The sequence below is a fragment of the Bison bison genome, unplaced genomic scaffold, assembly GCF_000754665.1.
Source record: "Bison bison bison isolate TAMUID 2011002044 unplaced genomic scaffold, Bison_UMD1.0 scf7180017864376, whole genome shotgun sequence".
NCBI classification, from domain to species: domain Eukaryota; kingdom Metazoa; phylum Chordata; class Mammalia; order Artiodactyla; family Bovidae; genus Bison; species Bison bison.
In genome coordinates this window covers 13,729,832-13,743,498 of record NW_011494948.1, presented here as the reverse complement: position 1 = coordinate 13,743,498, position 13,667 = coordinate 13,729,832, and the positions used below count along the sequence as shown (strand labels likewise).

General features: G+C 44.7%; 1 protein-coding gene across 4 annotated transcripts in view; it reads right to left on the bottom strand.

Moving 5' to 3' along the window:
- ACER2 (alkaline ceramidase 2) overlaps positions 1-13,596 on the bottom strand; it is a 29,688-nt gene extending 16,092 nt beyond the window's left edge. For 2 of the 4 annotated variants that reach the window (XM_010857073.1, XM_010857074.1), the window contains exons 1-3: positions 13,346-13,594; positions 3,174-3,288; positions 2,303-2,444 (exon numbers count right to left, since the gene is read on the bottom strand). In XM_010857073.1, coding sequence (XP_010855375.1) covers positions 2,303-2,444; positions 3,174-3,288; positions 13,346-13,453 — 365 coding nt within the window. In that variant the 5' untranslated portion in view covers positions 13,454-13,594. Of the gene's footprint in view, positions 1-2,302; positions 2,445-3,173; positions 3,289-13,345 lie in introns of all 4 variants that reach the window. The other 2 variants (XM_010857072.1, XM_010857075.1) reach the window with 2 other exon arrangements.
- Positions 13,597-13,667: the final 71 nt, after the last annotated feature.

The following is a 13,667-nucleotide window of genomic DNA, read 5'->3' as shown; positions in this document are numbered from 1 at the left end:
CTAGACCAGAAAAAAAAAAAAAAAAAAAAAAGGTGGGGTGGTTGGGGAGAGATAAATGGTTACTATCATACAAGTTCAGGCAGCTAACCACTCAATCCCCAGCCTGCAGAATTCCTGGTGTTGCCCTGAGATCTCTGGTCTGGCATGCCATTCCACGCCAGAGATGCTGCCTGTTCCCACATCACGAGGTGAAGTCCATGCTCAACAGTCTGCCCTTCTTGCCTTCTTGCTGTCCACACCACTGGCAAATTGAAGGTCCACAGACACAGCTGAAATCCTTATTTACAGCGAGCTACCTCTCCTATGACAGTCACCTTTTCTTCCTTTGCTCATGAAAGTGATCAATGTTCATTTTTATCCTTCAATTAGCATGCACATCTCAAATACTGGGCAGCAATCTCCATGTGCCATTGTTAAGAATGAAAGCTGACTGAGTGCTCACTGTGTTCTTAGTGCTCTATGAACTGCTTTGCAGGATCATCTAACAAGAATCCTGTGGTGACCACTATTAGTCAGCCAGTTCTATAGATGAGCGAACAGAAACCTCAAGAGTCAAAACAAGTTATACATTTGTTTTCTTAAAAACAGGGAATCTAGGAATCAAACCCAGGTGATCTGCAAAGCCAGGGATATAGACACAGAGGGTGCTCAGTGCCTCCACGGACTCTCCCCAAACTGAAGACAGGGGGTCCACAGCTTCCCCTGAGAGAGGCAGCTGAGTGCGGGCGTGGAAAGGTCTGCAGTGTAGACCGCCCTGCCTCACGGTGTGTTTCGTTACTAAAGTTGGTAAGCTTCTGTTACCACAGCATTGCCCCATTTTCTTCTCTCTTGCTCCCACCAAGAAATAAGAAAAGAACAAGATTCTCTATTAAGAACACATTAAACACTGTCCAGTGGAATTTCAAACCCAGGTCTCCAGAGCACCAGAAACAACAAAACCCTTATTCCCAATTTGTCAGCTTCGCTGATCCCAGGGCTTGTACACTCAGATCTAAGAACAAAGTGGTTCCTTAGCTCTCAATACAATGAAAGCATGCTGCCGGAAATCATGGAAGTAAGTAACTGGTGGGCATCTTTGGAAACAACAGGAAAAGCCAAAAGGTCAGGGGTGTGTTGCTCAGGCAGAGGCAAAACATCCCCGCTGGTCAAGCCACCTCGTGCCCCTGCCGAGCAGCATCCACCGCCACATTTCCCCTCCTCCGGCAGCTTTCTGATCCCCCCAATCTCTCCTGAAGCTGAACAAGGAAACAAGAAACACAACTGAAACGCAGCAGGTTGGCCTAGGCTATCTCTGATTTCTAAAGTACACGTCCCGCATTCGGGAGAAGGTTTCTGCACCAGGAGACCATATTTCATCTATCATCATGTTTCATCAGGAACAGCTTCCTTTCCACTTGAAGATACTTCTTTTTGCTCAATGGTGTTTAAAGATAATACTATCTAATTCAAATCCTGCTACCCAGGATGAAGATTGTACAGCTAATCCATTTAATCCAAGAGTGCCTCAGAAAGGACCTTCCCTGACCAAAATCTAAGTCAGCACTCCAAGTCAACATAACCCCCTTACCGGCTTCATTTTTCATCACAGCACTTTCACACCCTAACATTATACTATTTGTTTATTGATTCATAATCTCTCCAACTTCAATGTAAGCTCACTTAGGGTGGAGACCTTGCTGTTTTGTTTACTGTTAAATTCTAGCGCCTAGAAAACTTCATTGTAAGTGTCCATAAACTATTTACTGGATAAATAACCATATAAGCATAACACCATGGATATTAAAAGGCATCTCTTCCTAAAATTCTGGGTTTTCGGCCTGAATGTGCATGTATATGTATGTGTGTTAATGTGAAACTCTCATCAGAAGCAAACTGACACAATTTGAATACTACAGTATCTACAGCTCCAAGAACCAATTCCTCAGTGTGCATTCTACTATAAATATATAAAAGTAGTGGATCTGGGTCGCACCCAAGAAGATGTTCTAGCAGGAAATCAAAGGTCTCTGAACAACCATTCAGTCTTTTCTCCCCCACTGAACCTTCTAATTTTGCCAGTACCAATAAGGGAGATATTTGACTTTGTGTTCCTAATGAACATTAGATAAATTCTTTCCCTGAGTATATTAAAATTACCTCTTTTATCTGGCAGAATTTTTTCTCTGACAGTGTAATCAGTGGATATTAAATATATGATAAAGCTCATCACTAGGTTAGACTCAGTAGGGTGTGATATTTGTTAATATATACATTGTCATATGGGGTACTGCATAATAAATGCAAAAATTTAGTACAAGCTTACCTGTCATTGCGAAAGATCTTCGGTAGATACCTTCTGGGGAACCACATGGCCAAAGCACACATCAGGACCCAAAGGATTGCAAGTTCATCTAGCATCTGACCCAGGAAACTAAGGGTTGCATGGAAGTAGACGGATCCAATTCCTAGAATCAATTACAGCCAATAAAAAAAGGTCGCAGAGAAGAACAGACTCACAAATTCAACACACCGATTAAGGACAGCCTTTTCATAAACGGCTACCGAAATGACCAAATCACTCTCTCTCTCTGAGAAAAGAAGTTGAAGGAAGAAACCTACATCTAGGCTTACGGACTTGACGTCTAGAAAGAGGATTTGAAGCAGGGCCCAAACACCAGCATATCAGAACTTTAATAACTGCACAAGTTCAGTGTGTCTTCATCCACTGAGCCTTCCTGGGAACACACAGTCAATCAAAAGTCAACATTCTCTCACAGTTAAGAATTCCTAATCTGCCTGTGGAAGGAAATAAAAATTATACAAATATTTCCCAGAATTACCAAGGATCAAACATCTAGAATTTGTTGTTGTTTTTTTAAATTTTAGTCCTTTAGAAACCACGGTTTCATCCGAATACAATTGTTTCACAAGACTTTCCTCAGAAGTTCACATAAAACTGCACTGGCACAACACCAGTGACTATTATATAAATGAACTCTCCATGCAATTAAGTGATAATTACAGTCAACCTTGTCATCAAGCCCATATTCAAAAGAGTCCTCCTTCTGGAGTCCAGGAAACAACATGAAAGTTTCTTAGGACGTCAGAGTGACTTTGGTTTACAAAGGGGTCAGGGAGTGTGCGGAGTTGCACTTCCTCCCTTTCAGCCCATGCTCACAAACAAATCCACTTACCCACTACAACCAAGAGAGTCCATATTAAGTAGATGCCACTGTTGAAGCACGTTGCGTACTGCCGGAACAAGCACATGCAGATGGGCGGTAAGATGAAAAACAAGACGTTGCTGATCTGGGGGCGGGGGGGATGAAAAACGAGAAGATGAATATTAAGCAAAAGGGCAAAACTAAAGCAGCTTGTTCCCAGTATGTCCTTTGTAAATGGAGATGAATGCGGCCACACATCTTTTTTTAACAAGAAAAAAAAATTCACAACTAGGGAAACTTACAAGTTCTATAGTAACCATTTTAGGGGGATACTTCCTGCCTCTGTGATCACAGGAGCAGCTATGAAAAGACTGGGGCTTCCGAGGTGGCGCTAGTGGTAAAGAACCTGCCTGCCAATGTCTGCCAATGCAAGAGATGTAAGAGACTTGGGTTTGATCCCTGGATCAGGAAGGTGCTCTGGAGGAAGGCATGGCAACCCACTCCAATATCCTTGTCTGGGAAATCCCATGGACAGAGGAGCCTAGCAGGTCATAGTCTGTGGGGTCACAAATTGTCAGACACAACTGAGCATGTACGTACACACACACACACACACGAAAACACTGCCATCTGAAACTGCCCAGTAGTCCTCTCTTGATGTGAAGAATCAACGACTCTTTTTCTGCCCAATTATGAAGCATCCTAATTTACCTGAATAATCATTTTTAAAGATAAGGCCTGCACTAAATACTGGTAAAAAATTTTAAAAGAATAGTTTCATGAAGAATGAGAAGGACCAGACTTGTTCTAGCCCCCCCTTAATTTTCTGCCAGCCAGGTCCTGGGCCCACATGAAGGCAGGGAGTGCCTTCCTCATTTCCCCCTTGTCAGTTTTCTCACCCTAAGCCAAACCTACTTTTAGGTAAAGATCAAATTTGTAGCTTTAAAATGGCATCATTTTATCTTTCAGACTGGATTTGAGTCTATTGTCTCTTCATAGGTCACCTGGCTTTTTTGAAAAAACAGACTGGACCACCTAACTCTAGAATCTCACCTCTAATTTTTTTAAATTTCTTTTTGTCTATCTTTTTTTAACTAGGGGGGAGTCATAGCCAATTCTTTTTTTCCCCTAGATTTTTTTAAACTGAGGTAAAATTCACATAACAAAATTAACCATTTTAGGAGTATATAGTTCAGCAGCAGTTAATGCAAGTATAATATGCAATCATCACCTCTATCCAGTTCTGAAATGTTTCCATCACTCCAAAAAGAAACCTCATATCCATGAAGCCGTCACTTCCCCTTTTCCCTTTCCCCAGTCCCTGGCAACCACTAATCTGTTTTCTGTCTCCACAGATTTGCTTATTCTGGATATTTCATCAAAGTGTAATCATGCAATAAGTGACCTTTTGTGTCTGACTTCTTTCACTCAGCATACTGTTTTGGAGGTTCACCTGCATTGTAGCAGGGAGCAATACTTTCTTTTTACGAGTAATATTTCATTGTATGGATACCACATTTTGTTTATCCAATGTTCTTACAGTGTCCTTAACAGTGAACAATGCTGCTATGAATATTCATGTCCAAGGTTTTCAGTATTTGTTTTCCATTCTCTGAGTTATATCCCCCCAAGCTAACACCGCTGGATCATATGGTAATTGTGTGCTTAACTTACAAACCACAAGACAATTCACAAAGGCTGAACCGTTTTACACTGCTACCAGCAAGGTCCAAGCATCCTACTTTTTCCACATCCTTGCCAACTCTTGTTATTTTCTGAGGTTTTTATTTGCTTTGTTTGTTTAATAAGGCCATCCCAGAAGGTATGAAGTGTTAGGGATAGTCAGCTTCTTTTAAACTTTCACCTCTAATTGAGGAGTAAGGAGCTCCTCGGGAAGGACTTGAGCATGTAGAGGAGAGGAGATGTGCAGAATGTTTAAACAACAGCTGGGTCTAAATGCACAACACCAGGGAGGAAGGGGTGAGAGAGGGGTCAAAAAAGACTAAAACCTTTCAGGGACAGAAGATGGAGTAGATGAAGTCTGGAAAGCCAAGAGCATGGGGGCTTTCGAAAGGAAAGACTGGTCACCCATATTAGACAACACAGAGCAGGTCTCAAGGAACCACAAGGGTGGGTGCCCAAACTGAATGAAAGGAGCCAGGGTAGAAGGGCTTTTCCAGACCTGGGAAGTCACACTGAGGCACAGCTAAACAAAATGCATCGGCAAATCCCGGAACTGGAGGCGCAGTGCGGGTGGACACTGGCAACATCAGTAACCAATGGACACCTCTGTCACCGTCTGGGAACAACAGGGGATGGGAATGCCAGTCTTCAGAAAGGGGAGAAGGATAGAGTGGAGAGAGAGAAAGAACAAGATCTTTTGTCGGGGTGGGATAGAACAAGGCTGCTGCCTTTGGTTAAAGTTCAAGATAAATCCCTCATGGGGCTGCATCCGGAGCCCCGGGGCTGCCTTCCGGAGAAGCGGGTGCCTGGCTCTAGTTGGCCCATTCTGATGGGGACCTTTTTCTCCTTCCCCCATTGGAGCTACTGGCAACCCTGGGTGAGAGTCCGGATAAATGACCACAGCAGTCCCAGGCTGTATGCAGTGTCCACACTTGGGAATATAGCCAACTCTCTTTTATTTACTAAAAAGCAGATAAGGAGGGATTCAGGACAAGGCTGTATGTAATATCACAGCCTTTAACTTTCCATGGAGTTATTTAAAGAACCCAAGATCTCAAAAAAAAAGAAAAGAAAAGAAAAGAAAGAAAGAAAAACACTCAGATCTTTAAGAGTTAAAATGAGAGACCTTACCAGTCGGACACAACTGAGCTACTAAGCACGCATGCATGTGAAAGATGTTAAATATTTTATAAGGGGATGTTAAAGTAATGGCCTGGAAAGGCTCCCAGGCTAGCCAAGCTCAGAGAGGCAGTCACCCACAGACGTGGGGCCAGCATCCAACCACTCTTTCCACTGCCCAAAGCTGACTTTTTTCACCTTCGATCCATCCAACCACATTCTGACCACCTTGGCTTCATGCTTCGATTGGCATCTGAAAATTGTGAACTGCATCACACATTGTGTACCAATGACCTTTAGGTGATTTAAACACTGCTCTCTGTTTTGTTAAACACAGAGGTAGAAGGAATTAAAGGTGAAAGGGGAAGGAGGAGAAAAATGGGATTGTGATACCATAGGTAACTCTCTCCTCTCATGTACATGAGTATGTTCTCCATGTAAGAAAAAGAATACATTACAAAGCTAAAGTCTGCCTTGCTATCCTCCTCCCTGGAGATACCCACTCTTCTCAGATTCATAATCCTCAATTTCTTTGCATTTATGTAAAGATATTTATCATATATATCACATATTGCAACATTATATTTTGGCAACTTCCTTTTCTCATTCCACAATACACCCTGCTAACCTTTTACCTTCTTATCTTAAGTCACAGAGATTTGCCACACCTGCTGAGGGTCCTGCAGAAGGCAACACTTCACTGAGCCATTCCACTAATGGTGGGAAGCGCACTGATTTACAGCCCCACCTAACAACTCTGGGGAATATAACACAGCTTTTCACCCCAGTACAGTCATCCTTCTATATCCTTGGGGGATTGGTTTCAGGAGTCCCTTGGATACCAGACTTTGTTGGATGCTCAAATCTCTTATATAAAATAGCATTATATATGCAGTATGCATATAACATACACACATCCTCCTGTATACTTCACACTGATTGTAAAGTATAAATTTACACTTTACAATGGGAAAACAATTTTTCCACAGACGCGGCGAGGGATGGTTTGGGATGATTCAAGCACACCAGTGGGTAGCGGCTGTAAATACAGATGCAGCTTCGCTTACTTGCCCACTGCTCACCTTCTGCTGCCCAGTTCCTAATACGTACTAGTCTGCAGCCCAGGGTTGGGAACCCCTGCTTCAAATCATCTCTAGATTACTTACAATACCTAATACATGTAAATGCTATGTAAATAGTTGCAGGTATACAGCAATTCAAGCTTCCCTGGTGGCTCAGATGGTAAAGTATCTGCCTGCAATGCAGGAGACCTGGGTTCGATCCCTGGGTCGGGAAGATCCCCTGGAGAAGGGAATGGCAACCCACTCCAGTATTCTTGCCTGGAGAATTCCATGGACAGGGGAGCCTGGTGGGCTAAGGTCCATGGGATCGAAAAGAGTCAGACATGACTGAGCAACTAACACACACACATGCAGCAATTAAAGTTTTGCTTTCTGGAACTCTCTGGAATTTTTTTTCCCAAATATTTTCAACCCACACTGGGTTGAATCCACAGATACAGAACTACGGACATGGAGAGCCGACTGTATATGTTTATTGCCTCAAATCCTCTCAGTCTCCTTTGCTTCAGCCATGTACAACCATCTATGGCCAAGCTGTCCCTTAAAAGCTATGCCCCATGATGGCCATAGCTGTCAATCTATGTTAGCGCTAGCACTGTACACAATGACTTTTAAATTTACACACAATTCACAAAAACATGAGGTAGTTAAGTACACCTCCAGTGAAATTATAATAGCTCAAGTATTTTTAATGCCCGTATCAGAGAGTTCAATTTAGAAACACTATTTAACAGATAGTTCCAAATAACCCTGAAATCTCAGTATTGCTTCTGTACAACCCATCTACCAATACTTGCTGGCCTCCACTGTGCCTTTTTAAGACATAAATCTATGGGGACTTCCTTGGCAGTCCAGTGGTTAAGACTTCACCCTTCCCTTGCAGGGGACATAGGTTCCATCCTAGTCAGGGAACTAAGATCCTGCATGTTGCACAGGAAAAATTAAAAGAAAAAAGACATCAATCTATGAAAAGGAAAAGCCCAAATTAGAGGGAGATGCTCCCCAAGACAAAAAGAGGAAGGAACTCTGAAAGAAATGTGGGAAAGCAAATGAGTTGTGGTTAAAAAGATTCAATGGCTCCATGTCTACTGAGAAAACGAAACTTCTCCTCAAAGTTACGTAGCTCACTGAAGTTGAATAGTTCAGCCAAGGGGTATTTTTTAAAGCCCATTGTTGGACTATCCTTTGGAGAATTGGCTTGTTTAGTGCCTGCCTAACAGATTTTGTTTTAATTAAAAGGAAACCACAATTTAAAAATTTATTATTTCCTTAGAGAGTTCCTCATTCTGTGACATTGCACCAAAATAATCTCAGGAACACACTGCAATCTCATCCTGACGCATGCGATTGTGCATTTTCCCAGACAGAGGGCAAACACTGACAAAGCAACAGGCTGTAAATTCTTTTGAGCAACAAGTTCATAAATAGCTAACAGACATTACCCTGGCTGAGGAGACTATGTATCTTAATCGAATGCAGGTTTCTAATGATCCATTCCATTACGGCAGGCCCCCTTTCTGCCTCTGGGATGACCAACTGTCCTAGCATGCCTGGCACTAAAGAGGGCTTCCCAGGATATGGGACTTTCAGTTTTAAAAATGGGAAAATCTCAGGCAAACCAGAACAAGTTGGTCACCCAGCTCAGAGGCCTTCCTGCAAAATCTACCCACCTCCCACAGTATACCACCCAAAGAGAGGACTAATAACACTTCGAACTGGGGTCTCCTGCATTGCAGGCAGATTCTTTACCAGCTGAGCTACGAGGGAATCCCACAAACAACACCTCAGCCACTTGTGTATAATACCTCTACTGTGGTCCTCACCACCCAGGTGACTATTTGCGGGTCTGGTTTCTGTGACAGGCACACAGTTGCCCAGCAAGTGGATGGCTAGATGGATAGAGACTGACAGATTGACTGATAGATAATCCTGCCCTACAGACAGTAGTCTGTGGCATATAAAGGGAACTCCACTTATCTTGATGATGGGGACAGAGCTGAGTAGGGGAGGTGACAGACCATGGGCTGATTTTAAGCATGTATTTTTCTTCAAGACTTTTTTTCAGCACCAGTTCATTTCCTTCTGTCCCTCTGGGTCCCCAACAGAATTCCCAAAGGCCAAGCTAAGTGATTAAAACACAAACCCCACTTTCCTCCAAAGCTGCTAGGTCGTGGATCTTTCTCTGACTGTGACCAGGCCTTAGAATGTAAAAAGGAACTTAATTCAATAAAACTTGTATTTAGAAGAAACAGTACAAAATGTGCACAGGCAAAAGGCTGTGGAAGGGCATGATATGTTCTTGGAAGAGATATCTGGGCTTGGCTGACGCAAAGGATGATGACAAGATTTAAAGCAATGGAGATATGTGGGCACCAAAAGCAAAATGCTCTATACTCCCAAACATTGCCAGTAAGAACACAGATCAGAGTACTTTCTCTGGTGGACCATTAAACAACACTCACTAGTCGTCAATACTGCCCTCAACACAGCAATTTCCTATCTAGAAGGAAATGGCAACCCACTCCAGTGTTCTTGCCTGGAGAATCCCAGGGACAGAGGAGCCTGGTGGGCTACCGTCTATGGGGTCGCACAGAGTCAGACACAACTGAAGCGACTTACAGCAGCAGCAGCAGCAGCAGAACTAGTACCTGGAGAAGTACATCCAGATGCCTATTTGAGGACATTCATTGCCTAACTGTTCAGAAACCAAAATGAAAACAATAAACAGGAACTGCCCTAAATGTCCATCAATAATAAATTGACTGGTCAACCCATTAAAGGGAATACTATATAGACACTGCAAAGAAGAAAATAATTCTATACAATCCAATATGGGATTATCTGCAAGACAAATCAAGTGAAAAAACAAAGGTGTAGAGGAATTTCTGTAGTGCGATCTCAACTGGGCTGGAAAAAAATCTGGTTGTGGTGTGTATATACACAGGCCTCCCTGGCGGCTCAGGCATTAAGGAAACCGGCCTGCAGTGCAGGAGACCTAGGTTTGATCCCTGGGTCAGGAAGAACCCCCGGAGAAGGAAATGGCCACCCACTCCAGTATCCTTGCCTGGAGAATTCCATGGACAGAGAAACCTGGCAGGCTACAATCCGTGGGATAATAGAGAGTCAGACACGACTGAGTGACTAACACTGTGTATACACATGTTGCACACGTATTTTCTATGTTTACACAAATACATGCTTTTTACATGCTTTGAAAATGTCTGAAAAGATATATAAGAAAGGGTATTTTTCACTTCATAACTTGCATATTTTTTTAACCATGATCATGTTGTTACTTTTATAATAAACAACAATGGCAAAAAACTACTTTAAACGACTTCCCTGGCAGTCCAGTAGTTAAAACTGCACTTCCACTGCAGGGGGCCTAAGTTCCATCAATCCTTGGTCTGGGAACTAAGATCCCACATGCTGCAAGGTTCAGCCAAAAAAAAAATTCCAAAACTTTTTGTTCCATATCCACCACCATGACTAGCCAAAAGATCAAATGGTCCCAATGCAGGAGTTTTAAGTTAAAGAATGACTAAATAATAAATACCTATACTGTGCTAAATAAATTTAAAGTAGCTATAATGACATTTGCATCTTCAAGAGCAGTTATCTTAGTAGGGTCAAACGGACCATCCAAGTTCTAACTCTAGATCTGCCATTTTCTTGACCTTTGCAAGTTTCAAAATCTATCTAGGCCTCAGTTTTCTCCTGTATCCAATGGATGTAATAAATAGCACCCACTGCTGAGGGTGACGGTAAAGGACCCTGGGGAGCTTCAACAGCAAACTAGTGGTGGCCAGGAGTGACTGCAGTTGCAGGAGTGGCAGCTGACCACCAAGATCCATTAAGAAGGTTCTAAACCCCCCCTCTGAGTCCTCCTGACTTTACATCTTCAATTTTTCCTCAATCAGTAATGGTTACCATTTTATTGTAAAATAGATAATTAGGCCTGCTGCCTTACTCTGAGAATTTAATGAGATGAAGGAAATGGCGCCCCACTCCAGTACTCTTGCCTGGAAAATCCCATGGATGGAGGAGCCTGGTAGGCTACAGTCCATGGGGTCCCAAAGAGTAGAACATGACTGAGCGACTTCACTTTCACTTTATCACCAAGTAGCTCACTGTCTTCCCTAATACAGGAGTAAGATAAGCATGGGTTTGTTCTGTGACAAGGATCAGAAGATAACTAAGACGTGGGAAGGAGAGAAGGAAACGCTTTTTGCTAAATTCTTTGGATCTACACTCTACAAAGTCTGATGGCCGACTTCTCTGAAACCCTCAGTATTCGCACTTTGCTAAAGCAAATTCTGTGGTTTACAAGTATGCCAAAGAACAAGGTTTGTCAGGGGGACCAACAGAGCTAATTAGCCACAGATGCTGCAGCTGAAGATCAACAGCTCATTTCTAATAAAGACTTTAGCACTCACTGCGTAACAGCTCCAATGAAACCAGATTAAAAGTAAGGACAAAAATAAGCTCTCCTCCTCATCCAGCACCCTGGGGTTGACTCGAAGCAGCTACACACTAACTTTTTTGGCCAAATAACTAGACCTGACTCTACTGGCCTCAGACACCACAGATAATTACCTTGCTGGGTACGTGAGAATCTGTCCCCAGGCTGTCATTTCTTCTCTAACTTTGGTGAAATCCTCAGTAGTACTCTCCACTTACAAATGGAAAAACTGACCTACTGCCTTTGAAAGCACCCAGCCCTGCCCCAGTGCATCCTCTGTGGGCAACTGTCCACACCTGACTGCACGCTCTAAAACAGGTTGTACAATAGGTGGAGGGTGGCCACCTCTGATGACCTCATGTGTCACAGCTTCTAGGGGCAGCAGAGGACCAGGTTTCCTTGCAGAATTAACCCAGTCATTTAAAAAAAAAAAAAAAGGAATGTTTGCTGGGAGGGCAGCCCAGGAATTCAGCACTGAAGGGAGGGAGAGTGCAGGCTCTGGATCATGGTCCCAGCTCTGCCAGAAATGACCACAGGGCCGCTCCCCTCTCCAGAGTCAGTTTCCTCAACAGAGAATAGAAGGATGGGGACAAGCTCATGGAGATCCCTCCAGGCAATAAGCATTGACTCAAGCCCAGGACATTTTCTCCAGCAAATCAAAGGGGAAAATCCTAAGGAAGAAAGTCAAAATTCACAGTGACTCACATACCAGGAGTTGCTGTTTTCCATATTACAGCAGTGAAAAGATAAGCTGCAGAAATGGCCACACCAAGTCTCACATTTGGAACCATATTTGGACTTAGCAAAAAGAATAGACATTTCCTTCCCAACTGCAGGCCTGGGCTTCCCAGGTGGCACAGTGGTAAAGAATCCGTCTGCCAGCGTAGGAGACGCAAGAGACACGGTTTCAATCCCTGAGTCAAGGAAATGACCCACTCTGGTGTTCTTGCCGGGAAAATTCCATGGACAGAGGAGCCTGGCGAGCTACAGTCCATGTGGGTCACAGAAAGTCGGACACAACTGAGCACACACACACACAACTGCAGGTTTTCCCTCCCACGAAAAACTAAGAGCACACAAGATTCTGCAATGGGACAGTTTCCTCTTGACCACAGCTACAGACCCAGGCAAGTCCAGAAAGCATACACACACACACACACACACACACACACACACATCACTGCCAAATTTCCCTTTCACTTCTCTGGCTTAGTAACTGCACAGAGCACAGGCCTAGGGAAACTGATCTAGGGGCTAGTGTGAGGCTCAGTACTAAAGGCAAGAACTCGTAGTAATTAACTTGATTAATTCTGGCCCCAGGTAACTCGACTTATTATTGATGTACTTGGCGGGGCGGGGGCGGGCAGCGCCAACCTTCGGAGTGGCCCCCGCCCCACAGACCTGCCTGGAGGTCACCCCTTTTCCCCGACTCCTAGAGCAGGTACTCGGGGTAAAAACCGCACAATGCAACCCAAGTGCGTCACACCACAGAGATCCTAAGGGAGGAAGGGAGTAGTCCCCGCGGTTTCACCGCTCCCAACTGACCCAAACTGGAAGAATGGGCTGACACGGAGCACCAGCTCCGGGACGGGTGGGGACCAAACAGGACAATAGAGCCATCAGAAAGAAATGACCAGAGGAGGAGGATGGCCCAGATGTCAGGGACAGACTGGAGAAGAGGACAGATGGAGAACTGGAAGGCGCGCAGGGGAGGGGGCGTGGGTCGACTTTGGCCGCGGAGCGAAAACGCCCCAGATGCACGCGTCGACCAGGGTCCTGGCTCCAGGTGCGGCGGCTGCGCTGGGGGACAGCCCCCTCCCGCCAGCCCGTGCCATCCCCGCTCCCGTGCCCCGCACCGTGTTGTAGAACTCGGCGATGGCAGGCACGATGGTGTAGTTGTCCTCGCACCAGTCCACCTCCGAGCTGCCAGCCCGCAGCTGGTCCCACCAGTGCGGGGCGCTCATGGCCACTCTGGGGCATTGGAGCAGAGGCTCCCACAGCCGAGAGGAGGCCAGAGTTGCTGCTGGAAACCAACGGTGGTGGTGGTGGCAGCGGCGGCCGCGGCTTTATGTACCACGGGACAGCCGCCGGATGTGGCGCCTCCTGGGCCGGCCTCTCGGGGCTCCGCTCTGTCCTGTAGGACGTGACTGGCTCTCGGACCCCTCCCTAGGCTCCGCC